This window comes from Dipteris shenzhenensis, chromosome 27 (genome assembly GCF_047967505.1).
Source record: "Dipteris shenzhenensis isolate YYH24624 ecotype China chromosome 27, Dip_SZ_1.0, whole genome shotgun sequence".
Lineage (NCBI taxonomy): Eukaryota > Viridiplantae > Streptophyta > Polypodiopsida > Gleicheniales > Dipteridaceae > Dipteris > Dipteris shenzhenensis.
In genome coordinates this window covers 6112686-6131373 of record NC_141622.1, presented here as the reverse complement: position 1 = coordinate 6131373, position 18688 = coordinate 6112686, and the positions used below count along the sequence as shown (strand labels likewise).

Genomic DNA, 18688 nt, shown 5'->3' with positions numbered 1-18688 from the left:
CGCCTGCCAGCCTGTACGATCATCTTGTATGGACAAATCCGACCATACGAACAATTCACACAAAATTCTTGGAGGTCGCATGGATGGCCGTACTGCGTTTATACGGATGAAGCGCCACACACTTGTAGGGGCTATCATTGTAATGCATTAGTACCGCAAAGGTGCAACAGATGTGTTACGCAGCAAATGTGTGTACAGTTGACGATGTCTAGCAAGTTCGTGGCACAACTGTATGTTTGTATGATAGTGGTGTGTACAAACTTGCACAGGAGCAACACAAAAGCTTTGACTGAAGCAAATGGCAACTGAAGGCAGCAAGAAGGAAGCTAAATGCACACAGGAGTAGGATATATGATGCTCTCACACCACTATTGGGTGCGTGAAGCAATGGAGTGGCCATGATCCGTGTTGTGGGAGCATCTCAAAGCGACATGAAATGTACTCAAATTGGTAAAAGGCTAGTGCAAAGAAGTCTTGTCCCCTCATAAGACTTGTAACCTAGTTATGGATGGGATGAAACCATTTGCATTGGGTGGCAAACTGTTCAATTGAGAGCCTAGAACTTGACATTAACATCTACATTGCAAACTCCATTGCAACAGTACATAACCTAGCTTTCATCAATTTGAATCCAATGCCAAAGCAAGTTTAAAGAATAAACTAATTGAAGGTAAAACAATCGTATTATGAACATCCACATCAATTAAAATTGCAGTAAGAAAAAACATGCTCTATCCTAAGGGAGGCCCAAAGAAGTAGCCTTTCATTACTGCAAAAGTCCTTCTCTCAAAATAATCAAGGCAAGTCAGATTTAAGGACACTTTGATAATACTAAAACAATAATACCAAAACACTTTGGAGAAAACTTTCAGCAGTGCTTCCACATGTACTTAACGATGAGGGACTCCAGAGGGTGAGGTTAAAAATTACCTAGAGAAAAGACAAAAGGAAAACATCAGCCAAGGAAAAGAGGGAAGGCTAAGGACAGAGGCAATTGGATGGACATATATATCTATATATGCATAAATAGATATATAGATATGAATAAATAGCTATATGTCTATAGTGTGTTAGGAAAACACATAAAATAGCTACAATAGAAAGTGAGAACTATATTGAAAGCATGTTATAAGCAAAACCGCGAATACAGACCTGTTCTTATCGCCTTCAAAAAACCCTTGGTTTCACATTTTCCACAAATTATAAGGCAGGTACAAAAAACAGGGACCAAAATGACACAGCCTGAACCGAATTGCATGTTTGCCAAAACATTTTTTGCATCTATATCTTTTTAATATGAAAAACACTTAATTGACCAGCAAGCTACATACATGGATTAGAAAAGGAAATATAAACAAAAGGCAAGAGATAGTCATCATAAACTCAAAAGAGTAGCATTCGCCAAAGATGGGGGGCGATGAGTGCCTGGCCTTGACAGCCATTTCTTCTTCTGCCGATAATTTTCAATAGCCCGTTGCCTTACGCACTCTTTTGAAAAGTTCTACAGCACATTCATAAAATTTCAGATCAGCATCCTAGTTAAAACCACCATAACTAAAGAGACAAGAAAAAGCCGAAACAAGCAGCTTTATGTAAGATGATTATACCTAAACAAAGATTATTTCCAAAAACAAGCATCAAAGGGAAAAAACCATGTAAAGAGTTATCTTTGGATTTTCACAAATAGTGAGGACAAGAAGCTAATTTCATGCTAAATTACTCTTCTCACACAGAACAAACAAAGCAACCAAAATGAATTGTGATCCCTAAGCCATTACCATCAATATATGTTGTTCTGTGAAAGATTCAGTATGCATGAATACAAAAAAGCGGAAACAATTATTCACAAGACTGGTGTGTTAAACAGATTTAAGCAGCAAGATTCAACGAAGTATTGCAACATCTTGTAACCTCCTTAATCAGTTCAATGAATAATTGGGCAAGATTGAACTTGATAAAAATTAACTGAAGATAGAACAGGAGAAATGCATTTACTGACAATTGGAAACGAATAACGTAAAACTTATGCAGAGCTGAGCTCAAAAGCAGTAATGAACACCACGTGTACTGATACCACATGTCTTTCTCACAGCAGGCCTGTTGCATGATAGTCTTGAGATAGCCAATGCATACGAAGATCCAACTAACCTGTAGGTCATTTACATGTGAAGATTACGAACAACTGAAAATGTGCCATGCAAAGGGAACTTATACCACCTTCAACAAAACCAAACTTTTTACACCCTGCTATCATAGATTGAGTGTTTCAATTCTCACTTTTAATGAGAGGCTACCAACAAGGAGCCCAAAAAGCTTCAGACAAAAGCTTCAGACGAGCAACAGTTGGCTCTAGCATCAAAGAATAGATAGCAAGAGAAGCTTTGCCTAAAACCTCCTGATATTCTGCATCAATAGGATGCCCTCAACCTCAATTAGAGAAAAATGGTACAAGAAACTTGATATGTGGATGACTATAAGAGTCCTGCATGACTACAAATTCCATCATAAGCTCCCATCATTTGATCCCGCATCGGCTCCTACATCTAGCATGCTTTGAGCCTCCTTCATTTTGTGTTTTTCATGAACTCAGCAAACTCGACTTTGTCAGCCCCCTTAGCACCATCTACCATACTTGGTGGCAGTAGGTCCACTTAATTCCTAGTTTTCCGATCTCGAGATCACCTGCCTCTACGCTTAATTCTAATCTCTTGATAAACATGTGTAAAGGACAACTAGTTCAACCAAAGCTTTGCATAAAATTTCTCAAATCTAGGGTCCAGCGGTGAAGTTTTCTGCGTTTATTCTGCAACATGACCATAGCTCTCTGTCCCCCTATAGTTCTCCTCTATACAGAAAGGTTCCAACTAAAATGGTTCTGAGTACTTTATTCAAAATCTTTGTAAATTTTAACTGTCCTGAAATAGAGGTACTGCTTACATCTGCCTATATGAACAAAATCATGTGTGATCCCTTCTATTTGTCCTTCCCAATACAATCCTCACAAATAAGATACCTGCTAGAGGAAGCCTCGTTTTACTCCACCTGTACAACCAAATATTTCTTTCTGTGTCCCTCAAGTTTAAAGGCATGTGTGTCAACATGCACATACCATGCATTCTTTGGTTCATTGCATGATACCAAAGATACAGCAAAGGATTCCTTACTTCATGATTGTCCCTTGCATAGTTGGACTAACTCTTGCCTTTACCTTTTGTTGTTCAAAGTTTTCTTATAACAATCCTTGGCATAAGGACCAAGCTTTTAAAAGTAAAGGCAATTTCCTTTCTATTTACCACTACTCTTGTTAGGTCCCATAGCTAGAGTAACCGCCTCGAGTAGGAATCAACCACACTACTCTAAAGTCCACAGCCTGACCTGCATAAGAGAGCAACCCTAGACAAGGTGTCCCCAATAGAGGATACATTGCATCACAAGATAACGCATGAAGCCAGCCATAGGTCTAGATACAAGAATCACCCTCAAGCCTGAGGTCAGTCTGCTTGCACGAGAGAGTTGCCCTGGCATTGAGCTACCTGCGTTCCATACCATGGGAGCTGTCATGTACACAGATTGGTATCTGACGTGTACTAGGTACACAGGACTAGCTCAGGTTAGCCTGGGGAGGCTTAGAGCTAGGCAGGCTTGATTCTCGGGTTGAGTGGCAAGGGTACGGACTATTTATAGGTCTTCGCTATTTTTGGCGCTGGGGCCCGAGTCAATAAAAGGGGCCCAGGTGGTTCAGTTCTCAGTGTGCAGTTGGGAGCAAGTTTCGTTCCCAGGTGCTAGGTCTGATCCTGGATTGAGTCACGGACGCGCGCCTGCATCTTAGCGTAGCCCAAGGCCCAGTGGCAGATCCAGGGCTTCACAACGCCACCTGGTGGTATGGGACACCAGGCTGGTTTGGATCTGATTGGGAGTTCGTGCCAGTAGCTCAGGTCGTGGCTCGGAGGGGACATCTCCTGATTCGGGATCACATCCCGTAGATGTCATGGTTGGGTGGTGAGCAGCCTGCTCAGTTTCTCACGTGGTGTGTGTTTGTTTTGCAGATCAGAGGTTTCAGGAGTGCGGGGATGTGTCAATTGGTATCAGAGCCAGCTCCTGAGGTAGGAACTTCTGATGCGAGAATTTTTGACGAATTTTTCCTCCAGGTATGCCCTAAAATTCTAAGTTTGTTGCTGCAAATTCTGCGAGGTTCCTGGGTTATCAGGGGTGGACAGTTGGTAGGGAAAAGGTAGAAGAAAGGAGGGAGAGTTTCGAGATTCCTGAAGGGGGCTGAAAGAAAGGGAAACGTAGAACGGAGAAAGCAGAGAGGAAGGAAAGAGAGGCAAGGTAACTGACGGGGCTGCGGGGAAGGCGGAGATTGGACGCCAGGGTTGGTACGGAAATTCGGCCAGGGCAGGGAGAGGCTCGATGTGCAGGAACAGGGTGCGGCCAGCCTGCGATGAGGGTTGCTTTTTTCGAAAAAGCACCACCCTCCAAAGCTGGGAGGGTGGGCCTTTTTTGGAAGCAGGGCTTCCTAATTAGGCTGCCCTGCTCCCTATATAGATGGGCAGGGCTCCAACCATCAGCCATAGCTGCAAGGAGCCTTCACTGCGCCATCGAGCCTGCGCCAGCCATCCGTACAGAGCCTGCGCCAGCCCTACGCCGGCCATCCGTACAGCACCTGCGCCAGCCATCCGTACAGCGCCTGCGCCAGCCATCTGTACAGTGCCTGCGCCAACCATCCATACAGCGCCTGCGCCAGCTATCCGTACCTACGTCATCAGTTGCCGTACAGCCTGCGTCAGCCGCTGTACGGCCTGCGTCAGCAGCCGTACAGCCACGTCAGCAGACCGTACAGCCACGTCAGCAGTCCGTACGCTGCATCCGGCAACGGGTTCAGCCAGATTCCGGGATTCGTGTGCTTCCGGTCCGCCAGTTTCCAGCATCTCCTTCCGTCAGCATCTCTTGGGACGGTTTTCCTCTGCTCCATTCTCCTTTTCGCTTCGGTTCAGTCAGTTATTTCTCTCAGTTTATATTCAAATCAGATTTCAGTTATGTCTGATTCTGCAAACCCCGAGTTCACCATGGGAGAGCAGGATTTGGATTACACTCCTGTGGGAGAGGAGGATCAGGGTCTTTATGATGACCTGATTACGAAAAAGGCCTTCAGTGAATTCACCACTGCTCTAGATGGAAAATTCGAGCAGGTTAATGCAAATCAAACGGGGTTGACACAGCAACTCCAAGGGATTCAGACGACTCTCACTCTTCTGGCCAGCACTGTGCAGGCACTCACGCATGTGGATGCCATGGCTTCAGTGCTAGGCCCGAATATAACTCCAGACCCTTTTCTGGGAGATCAAAAGTCTAGAACGACGGAGGTAGTTGACACTTGGTTACACAAGTGGCAGGTACACTTTCAATTCCACCCATACCCAGATGAGAAGAAGATCCAACTTGCAGTGGGTTTCATGTCAGGTAAAGCGTTGCTATGGTGGAAGGAACTCCAGCCTAAGCCAGATACATGGACAGATTTCGAAGGGGTCTTCAGGAAGGAGTTCCTGAAGAAGGAGGATGATTATGATATCGTTGGCAAGCTTAAAGCCCTCGATATGTCAAAGTTAAACTTGTCCTTTGAAGTTTATCTTCAAAGATTTTGGGATCTGCAAACCAGGGCCACAAAGATGGATCCAGTGACCTTGTTAGGTTTCTTCATGGATGGTTTGCCAGATTCATACAAGTTACAAATAAAGAACAACAAATGCACAACGTTGCAGGAGGCCATGAATTATGCGCGCATTTATGATGATACCATGGCCGGTGCTAAAGCAACTACCGTTTCCAACACGAGTGGAAAGAACAAACGCAAAAATGGGAAAGTATTTCCATGCATTTTATTACTGGTTTGCCTCGAACGCGCAAGGGTCATGACTCCATTTGGGTCATAGTCGACCATTTGACAAAAATGGCTAGATTCTTACCTACTAGAACAACTATTTCAGCTGTTCAACTGGCTCACGAGTTTGTGGACCACTTGTTTAAGCTGTATGGTTTGCCATCTGACATAGTCAGTGACAGGGACTCAAAGTTTACAAGTAACTTTTGGACACTTGTTTTTGAGAAGTTAGAAACTACTCTAAGTATGAGTTCCTCGGATCATGCACAATCCGATGGCAGTACAGAGAAGGTCAACCAGTTGGTTGAAGACATGCTTCGGGCATATGCATCTAAGAGACAGTCTTCATGGGAAGATTATCTACCTATGATAGAATTTGCTTACAACAGTGCAAAGCATTCTAGTACTGGTTACAGTCCTTTTATGCTTATGTACGGGTTTCAACCTAAGTCACCAGTTATGGTTGGATTAAAAGGAATTCAAAATGACGCTGCTAAGAACTTCTTGCTAGATATGCAAGAAATGTTGCAGTTTGCCAAGGAGTCTATTAGAAGTGCCCAAGATCGGGACAGATTTTATGCTAATATACATCGTTCGCCTGGAGAGTTCTCTGAAGGAACGATGGTATATTTGCGAATTCCTAAGGAATCCAAGAGCCTAAGTACTGGTTTGGTTCCGAAATTATCCCCCAGATACTGTGGCCCATTCCACGTCATTAAAAGAATTGGACCAGTTGCATATCGACTAGAATTGCCTCCTGATGTTAAAGTCCATCCAGTCTTTCATGTCAGTAGACTGAAAGAAGTTTTGGGTGCAGATGATCAACTTGTTTCTCCTCACGAGATAATAGAAGTTACTGATTTGACTTTTATTCCTCACGAACCTGAGTGTATTCTTGAATTTCGTGACAGACAGATTCGCAATCGATCTATCACGGAATACAAAATCAAGTGGAAGGATCGTGTTGAGGAGGATGCAACATGGGAGACATTACAAAACCTCCAAAGAACATTTTCGGGTTTTTTAGCGAACTCAGGAGTGAGTTCTCAGAGGAGGGGGAGTATGTCATGTGCACGGATTGGTATCTGACGTGTACTAGGTACACAGGACTAGCTCAGGTTAGCCTGGGGAGGCTTAGAGCTAGGCAGGCTTGATTCTCGGGTTGAGTGGCAAGGGTACGGACTATATATAGGTCTTCGCTATTTTTGGCGCTGGGGCCCGAGTCTATAAAAGGGGCCCAGGGGGTTCAATTCTCAATGTGCAGTTGGGAGCAAGTTTCGTTCCCAGGTGCTAGGTCTGATCCTGGATTGAGTCGCGGACGCACGCCTGCATCTTAGCGTAGCCCAAGGCCCAGTGGCAGATCCAGGGCTTCACAGCGCCACCTGGTGGTATGGGACACCAGGCTGGTTTGGATCTGATTGGGAGTTCGTGCCAGTAGCTCAGCTCGTGGCTCGGAGGGGACATCTCCTGATTCGGGATCACATCCCGTAGATGTCATGGTTGGGTGGTGAGCAGCCTGCTTAGTTTCTCACGTGGTGTGTGTTTGTTTTGCAGATCAGAGGTTTCAGGAGTGCGGGGATGTGTCAGGAGCCCACAATCAAGAGCCACCCACTCCTAGATCCATCAAGTTTAGACTTTAGAGAGGATACTACCCAAGAACCCTTAGAAGCCAAGCTCTGCAAGAATGTGTGAAGCTCTGCTATAATAATGTGAAACCTTAAAAGGAAGGGTTAAGCTACAAATAGCCTGCCCTTCCTAAGCACGCTAGTTGCAGTCTAAGCTCTAGGTTGTTTCCAACCGGTTAGACAGCATCCGTCTCCCTAGATTGATACCGATCTTGAATACATCATACAAGAACCATTAGCCCAACTCCTACGAGGCTAACCAACATACTTTAGCCTTCAAGGATTAACCACCCTGACTAATACCTATGAAGCCAAGGTTAGCGCGTAACCCAACTTGGGTACAAGCTAGCTAGGGCTGGCTCGGGATCTGAGCATCATTGCCCCCCCAAAAGAGGATTTGTGTCCTCATCAATCAAAGTAGGACATCATTTTGATGAAGATGAACGTTGTTCATTACTTCTACAGATTCTCAATCCATCCATTCTGTAAGAAGCACATTACCCAAAAACCATGGACTCAACCCAAGTATAGACACAAAACTGCATGCCATCATCCCATACCACTATAATACACAATGACTACCTAGCTCCATGAGCTATACCAAGTGTTGAGGCTCCATGAAGGTCTCAAAAATAAGCTTGATTCCATCCGTGGAAAATGAATCTATAATCCTTCAAGCAATCACCATGATCAATCAATGCTGAAAGCTGTTACATGATCACCATGATTAATCAGCTAAATGAAATCAAGATGTTGAGGTGTTTTTTTAACTAATATCAGGATGATGGATCAAAGTTTCTGTTAGAAATTTACTCAACAGAGGGTACGCACAGCGGAAGACTGATAGTAATGCCCAGGAGCTCACACATTGTGATGTGCGGTGTGTGGAAACTTCTTTACTTATGTGCATACAATAGGTGTGCAGACTCATCAATAGACAATGAACCAACCAGATAGAGACAAAAACCAAAATATATATTTCTGTCCACAACTATGGACACAATACAAAAGAGACAGATCCAGAGTCCCACCAATGATGTGGTCCTCTGATCTTACCACAAGGTCCTTCTCCTATCTGCTGGCTATCTCTAGACTCGAGCCCGCGTGCTCCACCTCGAGCTTCTGTAGACTTTCCGTCCAGATCCCTTCCACCTTGCTGTCTTTGCACCAGCCTAGGTGGGCAGCACTCTGAGCTAGGTCTGCAGCTCTACAGCTCTCTTGTCTCCTTCTGAATAGAGACCCACAAGTGGCTGATCTGCTGCTCCCTCTGCTCCCTGAACTGCTGCTCCAAGTGATGAGAAGTGAGGCCTCAAGGACCTCCTTTTATAGGGCCCCAAGGGCTGGTAAAAATACCGACCAGCCTGCAGCAGACTGGCCGACCAGTCTGTGGCTGGTCCAGCCCTATAAGGCTGGCTCATAACCCACGGTTTTTGGCCCAAACTTCCAGGGCCTTTGGCCCTCCATTCAAGGCAGGGGTCCAGCCTATATAAGGCATGCCTTCTGCCCACTGACAGCCACATTTTCCCAGTTCCGTACAGAGCCGTACACCGTGTAGATGTCAGCGCCATGTGCTCGCTTTTTATTCCGGGTTCCTTGTGCTGGCTACTGCTTCGCCTTTTGCTGCTGCAGATCCATCCTAGCTCCAGGTACCCTCCGTCTCTTTGATTCTTGCCCATAACAGCTCTAGATGTGCTGCCCACATGACAGCCAAGATGCTGTCCATGTGGCAGCCCCATCTTATCACTCAATCCCTTTTGGCTCTTGTCCACATGACATCCAATCAGATGCCCATGTGACAGACACTCAAACCCTAGGTTCACCCCCCCCATGCTCTCCTCAGATGGGGGCTTACAGATGGGGAGGTGACCTTTCCAACACCCCCTCTCACCGACACATCTCGGCCCAATGCCAACGCGTCGATGACGATGCTCCAGTAACTCCCTGGTCGTAGTCCTCTGGAACTTTTCGGTGTCGAAATCTTTTCCTAGCTTTTCATCTAGTGGTTCTTGCTCCACCAGGTCTAGTTCCACTTCCGCACACCATCCTGATACACAGGTCCATCTTTGGTAGCACCTCCTGGTACCACCTCCTTCAGTCACGTTCCCGCCTCTGAACTCGAGCAATCCAGCCGTCACGATCTTCCAGTCGTCCCCCTCATAATGAGTGAACAACCTGGAGTCTTCCAAGCACCATGCTCTGAGGGTCTGTTTCAACCCGTCCTTCATGTGGCAAGGTCTGCAACCAATGAATATTTCCAGATAACCTGGACCATGAACTCTCGCTGAGTTCTCAAGCGATACTCTTCTGGCTTCAGTACTCTTTGTCCATCACCTTCTAGCAATCTGCGTCCGAGATTTGAAGAAGCACCATACTTTCCCTTCTGCCTTCGAAGAAGGCCAATTCCTTCCAATCTCATATCACCTAAGACTTCCTGGTGACATGACCGAGTGTTACCGAGGTCAGATATGTTGATCCAGAAATTACAATGAGGATGTCTAACATAGAGATGTGGGTCGACGAGGAGTCAGATGTCTTTGTGAAGGTGAAGGACAGCATGGAGCGCTTGGTACCTTCCAGGTGTGTGGCTGTCGACACTCACACAAGGGTGGATTCCATGGAGGGCCCTGGGGTCTCATGGTCAGATGGATGCTGGAGTTCAGAAGGGGACAGTACAGGATTACACAAGCGCTTGGTGGGTGCCTCAATGAGAGGTTGCTTTCAGAGCAAACATTCAGGCGATACAACAGTCTGGTATGTATTTGATATCTGGCATGCTGTGGAGAGACTCTGCTCTTCATTTGATTACCACATTTGCTTTGGCCTCTCCCTCTGAATCTGAGTCAGACTCCTTTTTGTTTTTCTGATCCGCCTTTTTCTTTCTGCAGTCCTTTGCAAAATGTCCTGGCATATCACAGTAGAAGCACTTCTTCTGTTTTCTCTTAGAAGTCCCCTTGTCGTCAGAGTCGTCTTTCTTGGACTTGCCATCATTAGGCTTGCCCTTTCCTTTGCCAGCGGAATCCTTTGCCAACATCGCCTTGTCATCTTTGTCCTCGTTGTAGAGCTTCTCCCGAGCTTCCTCCTGTAGCAGTAATGGACCCAACTCCTCAAACGTCAGAGGTTTGGTCCTCTGTCCTGCCGTCACAGCCGTAACAAAGCTCTTGAAACTCCGAGGCATTCTCCTCAGTACCATCAAGGCCAAATGGCATGAGTCTGTCTTTTGACCAACTGCTGCCAGCTGATCCCTCACCACCTTGACCTTCGTCAAATGGCTATGTATCGTATCTCCTTCTTCCATATCAAGATTGTAGAGTTGATGCTGAAGAAGCACAATCCGGGAGGTATTGTCTATCTCATACAGATCCTTCAGGGTGGCCCACGCCTCTACCGACGTCTCGACCAGCTGGATATGTGGAAGAACGGAGTCCACCGTAGTCCCTATGATTATTGCCAGGGCATGGGCATCTCTGTCTTCCCAAGCTTCAAGCTCCTCTCTGTCTACTGCCATGAGTATCTCCCCTTTTCTGTCTACCATGTCCTCCAGCTTCGACTCCACTCCCGTGGTCACCTTCCACAACTTCCGAGCCACTAAATGACTCCGGATCTTCACCTTCCAGATCGGGTAATTAGTCCCGTCCAGGTTCCCAGACTCTCCAAAGTTAGGGATAGTGAAAGAGAGAAAACTGGGGGAGGAGGAAGGGAAAGTAGGGGCTGAAGAAGCACAATCCGGGAGGTATTGTCTGTCTCGTACAGATCCTTCAAGGTGGCCCACGCCTCTACCAACGTCTCAGCCAGCTGGATATGTGGAAGAACGGAGTCCGCCGTAGTCCCTATGATTATTGCCAGGGCATGGGCATCTCTGTCTTCCGAAGCTTCAAGCTCCTCTCTGTCTATTGCCATGAGTATCTCCCCTTTTCTGTCCACCATGTCCTCCGGCTTCGACTCCACTCCCGTGGTCACCTTCCACAACTTCCGAGCCACTAAATGACTCCGGATCTTCACTTTCTAGATCGGGTAATTAGTCCCGTCCAGATTCCCAGACTCTCCAAAGTTAGGGATAGTGAAAGAGAGAAAACTGGGGGATGAGGAAGGGAAAGCAAGGGCTGAAGAGGCTGTAGAGGTCGACATCTCTGCTGTTTATACCTCACAGCAAAGTCAACCAAACTTAATTTCAGTAGACCAGCATTCTGAACGCACCTGACTGAACCTGAGTCACCCTCCTTCTTGCAAGGGCACAATCCTCCAGTCGTGGAAGTCGATTCCCAAGAGCTTCTGAATCAGGGTCATCCTTCAGCAAGGTCCATGCCTTCAGGCTCCCACACCTGTGAGCCTCCTACTTGGGCTCTGATACCAGGTTAGAAATTTACCCAACAGAGGGTACGCACAGCGGAAGACTAATAGTAATGCCCAGGAGCTCACACAGTGTGATGTGGGGTGTGTGGAATCACAAACTTCTTTACTTATGTGCATACAATAGGTGTGCAGACTCATCAATAGACAATGAACCAACCAGATAGAGAAACCACCAAAATATATATTTCCGTCCACAACTATGGACACAATACAAAAGAGACAGATCCAGAGTCCCACCAATGATGTGGTCCTCTGATCTTACCACAAGGTCCTCCTCCTATCTGCTGGCTATCTCTAGACTCGAGCCCGCGTGCTCCACCTCGAGCTTCTGTAGACTTTCCGTCCAGATCCCTTCCACCTTGCTGTCTTTGCACCAGCCTAGGTGGGCAGCACTCTGAGCTAGGTCTGCAGCTCTACAGCTCTCTTGTCTCCTTCTGAATAGAGACCCACAAGTGGCTGATCTGCTGCTCCCTCTGCTCCCTGAACTGCTGCTCCAAGTGATGAGAAGTGAGGCCTCAAGGACCTCCTTTTATAGGGCCCCAAGGGCTGGTAAAAATACCGACCAGCCTGCAGCAGACTGGCCGACCAGTCTGTGGCTGGTCCAGCCCTATAAGGCTGGCTCATAACCCACGGTTTTTGGCCCAAACTTTCAGGGCCTTTGGCCCTCCATTCAAGGCAGGGGTCCAGCCTATATAAGGCATGCCTTCTTCCCACCTTTGTAAGAGCTTTTTGTCATCTTGATATTATAAGAATCTACCTATCTTGGTGTAGCACTTCACATATCCATGAGACCCAAGTGGAAAGATTCTCAACAGTTGCACATGAATATCACAAATGGAGATGTTCATGCAACATAGGCCATCATAGAATGCCTCTAATTCCAAACCATTTCCAAAAAACTCAATAACTATCTCCTTGAAGTTATATTCCACTCCAATTACTAGAAACTTACTAGTTCCAAAATATGTCTTTCTTCTCATTTTCTAAAATCATGGAATGTCGAGGATCCATTAGTAGAGCGAAAATATTGTCCTTATAGATATGTTATACAATTAAATGATACAAATCAATGCATCTTTTAAATACAAGTATAAATTATAGCTTATCTAGGTAACTGATTTATATTAGCCCCCCTTATTAAAATTTTGCATAACATCAATAACTTTCAAGGTTGATGTCCCATACCATCAAGGCCAATTATATAGGTAGATGTGTTGAAAACATACATACCCTTCTAGAATATATCGAATTTTCTAAATAGCACGAGTAAGAAACAAAACACAGATAGAACAAGACAAAGGGATTTTAGAAGAGACATGAAACAAAAGGGAAAAACTAAAAAAGAAAAATAAACACGACGTAGTAAGCAAAGTGATACTTATGTTCTCATCAATACCAAAGCATAAGCTACCATCTTGGTTTCAAAAAATTATGAAATCTATTGGGTAAACCCAATGCTTACTAAGCTATAAAGTCTCAACCAAACAACAAAACTACAACAGTAAAAAGGAAGATTAAAAAGTGAGCGAGAAAGAAAGAAAGAAAAGAAAGTTTATTATAGTCTTCGAAAGACCAAAGAGTCTATGCATCCACACCCAAGACCGATATCTCATATAACATACAAAATGACTCATAACTCATCTTATAAATTGAAAAATCAAGCATGAGCATGATATGTTGAACAAGATGAGCATCAAGCATGAGACCACAACCTTGAGTGATGGAGAGGCCTTGGGGTGGTGGAGACACCATGGAGAGAGAGAGGGAAAGCTAGAGAGGCTAAGAGATAAGCATATCAATGTACATGCAGTGTGCATGTTTAGCGAGATTGGAAGTGTCAACTATGTAATGTATGAAATGCTTTGACCTGTTAAGGAAACTCATAAGTACAAGTTACCAGCCAAATATACTAGCTTCTCTCTCCCACGGGGGAGGATCTCTCAAACATCAAAAAAATATTAGCAGTTTACACACACACACACACACACACACATTTATATTTATATTTGGAAAAACCCTCTCTGGGCAAGGGGTGTCTCAAAACACCCTTTACGTCTCTTACGATAAGAAGTATGCCTTGGATCCTACCATGATCAAAGCCAAGAGATAATACTACATTGACATCACTAGGAAAAGTTACATTTTCCTAGATATATTAATGTCTTATTTTGATAAGCAGTAATTGGAAAGCTACTTCTATGTCATTTTGGGCCTACTGTGGAGCTTCAATTCATATGGCTAGGGCTTCTTTTCAGCCTAACAAGCTGTTAATAAAGTATTCGATTTCCCAAAATATAATGAAAAGAATCTTTAACGGTTGAAATCACTTATGGATGAGATATGCATGAAGGGGTCTCAACAAAAATTTTAGTCTCAAAGCAACTCGGTCCAAAGAGCAACACATGGTTTAAGACACTTTAAGACACAAGATGTTAGACATGCTTCGACGTAGTAAGCAAAGTGATACTTATGTTCTCATCAGTACTCAAAAAATTATGAAATCTATTGGGTAAACCCAATGCTTACTAAGCTATAAAGTCTCAACCAAACAACAAAACTACAACAGTAAAAAGGAAGATTAAAAAGTGAGCGAGAAAGAAAGAAAGAAAAGAAAGTTTATTATAGTCTTCGAAAGACTACAAAGAGTCTATGCATCCACACCCAAGACCGATATCTCATATACCACATACAAAATGACTCATAACTCATCTTATAAATTGAGAAATCAAGCATGAGCATGATATGTTGAACAAGATGAGCATCAAGCATGAGACCACAACCTTGAGTGATGGAGAGGCCTTGGGGTGGTGGAGACACCATGGAGAGAGAGGGAAAGCTAGAGAGGCTAAGAGATAAGCATATCAATGTACGTGCAGTGTGCATGTTTAGCGAGATTGGAAGTGTCAACTATGTAATGTATGAAATGCTTTGACCTGTTAAGGAAACTCATAAGTACAAGTTACCAGCCAAATATACTAGCTTCTCTCTCCCACGCGGGAGGATCTCTCAAACATCAAAAAAATATTAGCAGTTTACACACACACACACATTTATATTTATATTTGGAAAAACCCTCTCTGGGCAAGGGGTGTCTCAAAACACCCTTTACGTCTCTTATGATAAGAAGTATGCCTTGGATCCTACCATGATCGAAGCCAAGAGAAAATACTACATTGACATCACTAGGAAAAGTTACATTTTCCTAGATATATTAATGTCTTATTTTGATAAGCAATTTCTATTTTAGGCCCAAAATGACATAGAAGTAGCTTTCCAATTACTACTGTGGAACTTCAATTCATATGGCTGGGGCTTCTTTTCAGCCTAACAAGCTGTTAATAAAGTATTCGATTTCCCAAAATATAATGAAAAGAATCTTTAACAGTTGAAATCACTTATGGATGAGATATGCATGAAGGGGTCTCAACAAAAATTTTAGTCTCAAAGCAACTCGGTCCAAAGAGCAAGACATGGTTTAAGACACTTTAAGACACAAGATGTTAGACATGCTTCCGACACAGGTGTCTAAAGTGCCTTAACGATAAGATACTTAAGCCACGTCATTTTAATTATAATTATGAATATTTAATTTTAAAAACCATATAAGTGTATACAATATAGCTTTGGACCTTGGTTACAACTTACAAACACAACTAGCTGCTAGAAGTACACTTAGCCTTGTAGTAAAGAGTCAAGACTCAAGACTTAAAAGTTAAGAGTCCGGATTTGCTAGTTAGTGACCACAACGTGGCGTTAGGTTTGGAGCAGACTAGCACAAAGGCGCGCCACGCTTGTGAAAGATTGCATTGTCGTCTCAAAGTCCAATTTTCAAAGTTAAAAATTTAGAATTTTTAATATTTTATTACAAGAATATCCAAAGGTGTCTCATAGAAGAGTATGTGTCTAAAGTGTCCTAATCTTAGACACGTGAATCTTAACAACCATGGAGCTATAGCTTCAAGGGAGTTTTGGATGACTCCTTGAATCATCATCCACTAATAGCTCGATGTCTTTAAATAAACCATCTCATAGTGAATCGATTGTATTCTCAATTCACTCCCAATTGGAAGCAGGGAGACCAACGTCATAGGACACCATCCATAGGCACTTTTCACATGGTCTCTTGCTTTCTCTAGGTGTTCATGTTGTCCCAAGCTTCCTTCAAGCTGAATTATAAATTTGACCATAACTTCTTTGTCCAAAGGTGCATTCCTGCACCTTTTGCTTCTATGCATTCACCTCAAATTTCACTATCTTTCTACCTAAAAATTGCTACACTTTTCTCCAAATTCCTTTTATCTTCCTCATCAAGATTGAGTTTCTCAATCCAAGAGTGGTCCTCCACAATGCTCTATCCTTCCATATGCAAATAGTTGGGGTTTTCTTTCTTGTTGTTGGATATTGTTATTGAAATAGGCTATTGCCCTTATCTTGGAGAATCTGTTTTTCCCCAAAGAAAAGACTTCTATTAAGTATTAAAGAAGCTACAAGAACAAAGCTAATGGGAGTAGTACATCATTAACCAACCTCATGCAAGAGAGCTAGAAGAAATCCAAGGTTGAGGCTGAAAGTGGCACCTCAACCTTGCGGAGGACTTTGAGAACAACGAGGAGCCACTCCATTCCTTAAAGTAAACAGTCCTCCTGGTAGAAGCGCCTGGAAAGACCCCTGCACGCTGTCCAAATACTAGCCAATGTGTGTGAAGGGTGGACCAGGGAACCATCCAAGGCCTCTGTGCATCTGGATCTCCAAATACCATACATTAAGAAGTATCCATAGAGGCTATATAGGTCTGTAAGGAGAAGGAACATCATCCAAAGAGCATGACTCAACCAAATGTCGTCAAACCGAGAGAGCCAAAGAAAAGTCATGTCCCTCATAAAAACCCTAAGGCCCCGAAAGAGATATCCAAGCCACTGACCCTTGGTCATGACGAAGGGAGAAGGAATAAAGGTGCTCAATAGACTAGCAATCCCCTTTCAGATGATCCTCGCCTACCTGCAGTCCCATAAAAATTGCTGAATAGACTCTTCAGTACAACTAAAATCTGCCCTGAACATGGACCTCCACTTGTTTCCAGCAATCCTCCATGGATAGAAAGCCAAAAGAAAAAAGTGATTTTTCTATTTCTAAGAAGTCTCTTTCAAAAGGATTTATGCAATCAGCAAAAATCTGAAAATTCTCTAGCCTCTTAAGACATCTTGGAGAATCTGGCTACTATGTTGGCTGCAATTTGAATCAGAAAGCCACTTTACATGACGAGTAACACTTTCTAGACTCTTGGATTCATTGAAGATGTACTACAAGTTTTTCACTATAAAGTCACTCACCTCCCAAAATTCAATTAATTTGTCTCACTCCCACTATTCGCGGCGAATTAACCTATGCTATTCCCGATTTATTTTTTATCAGCCTCTCCCCTCCCCTCAGCCGTCTCTCTCTCTCTCTCTCTGTCTCTCAGCTTTTGGATTGTTTAGAGCCTTCTCAATTTGTGCGCCTTTATTTCAAACCTTCTCGATTCACTAATTGGTCGCCATTCGCCTACATTAATCGGGCATTGCACCCTTCCACTTTCACAACCAATTAATATTTTTTGGAGGGAACGTTAGGGGCCCCTATTCATTGATTTCTACTTTGATATTACACGAGATTGGAACACTAACAATGGAAGTGAACTGTGGCAATGTTCTTGAGAAAGATTGATCACAATAGCCCTCTCTTTTATTGAGGTTTGGTTAGCCTCAACGTCTTTGTGTTAGAAAAGACCCAACAGAGGGTACACACAGCGGAAGACTTAGAGTAATGCCCAGGAGCTCACACAGTGTGGTGTGGGTGTGGAATCACAAACTTCTTTACTTATGTGCATTCAATAGATGTGCAGACTCGTCAATAGACAATGAACCGGCCAGATAGAGAAACCACCAAAATATATATATTTCCATCCAAAACTATGGACACGATACAAAAGAGATAGATCCAGAGTCCCACCAATGGTGTGGTCCTCTAATCTAACCACAAGGTCCTTCTCCTATCTGCCGGCTATCTCTAGACTCGAGTCCGCGTGCTCCACCTCGAGCGTCTGTAGACTTTCCGTCCAGTGTGTTCTTCTCCACCTTACTGCCTGTGAATCAGCCTAGGTGGGCAGCCCCTGCCAAGCTTTGTCTGCAGCACACAGGTCCCTGTTCCACTGCTCCAACCTGCTTGTGAATGGCTGCTCCAGAAGGTATGATGATCACAACACCTTGCTGCCCTAGTAGACAGCCAAGGTCCCAGCCCTTAGGGAACTCAGTCTGCAGCACTCCTTCAACTCTCCTTTACCTCCAAGATGAGGCCAAAGGGAATGCCTTCAGGATGCTCCTGTCTACTCCACTTTCTGCTGGATGTTGGATGATGAAATGAGGCCTGAGGCCTCTCCTTTTATAGGGCTCAAGGCCAACCGACCAGCCAGCCCTAAATGGGCCGAACAGAGCATGCTGTTTTTCAGCCATTTCCTAGGGCAGCTCCAGCCCTTCATCATCTTCGTCATCATCGAGCTACACGGAGGACTGAGTTTCGCTCCCTCTGCTGCTATCTTTTCTACCGTTTCTCTACATGGAATCATCTTTCTGATTCGCCTCAGCCACGGTCCTTGAGACACGACGGCTTGAGGTTCTTGTATTCAGTTTTTCATATTACCGACAGGCACTATGTTTTCTGAGTTCCGTTCTTCAGTTGTGTCTGAGTATCATCTATTTTTTATCGCTCCACTGCAAACCCTATCGTTTCTCTACATGGTATCAGAGCCATGGTGATCTAAAGACCCAATATCTCTGGTGATCTAAAGATCCTACTTCTT

General features: G+C 44.2%; 1 protein-coding gene across 1 annotated transcript in view; it reads right to left on the bottom strand.

The window, feature by feature from the left end:
• Positions 1-1162: 1162 nt before the first annotated feature.
• LOC147883792 (coiled-coil protein) overlaps positions 1163-18688 on the bottom strand; it is a 34553-nt gene continuing 17027 nt past the window's right edge. Inside the window, exon 5 of the mRNA XM_087398728.1 lies at positions 1163-1501. Coding sequence (XP_087254854.1) covers positions 1376-1501 — 126 coding nt within the window. The 3' untranslated portion in view covers positions 1163-1375. The remainder of the gene's footprint in view (positions 1502-18688) is intronic.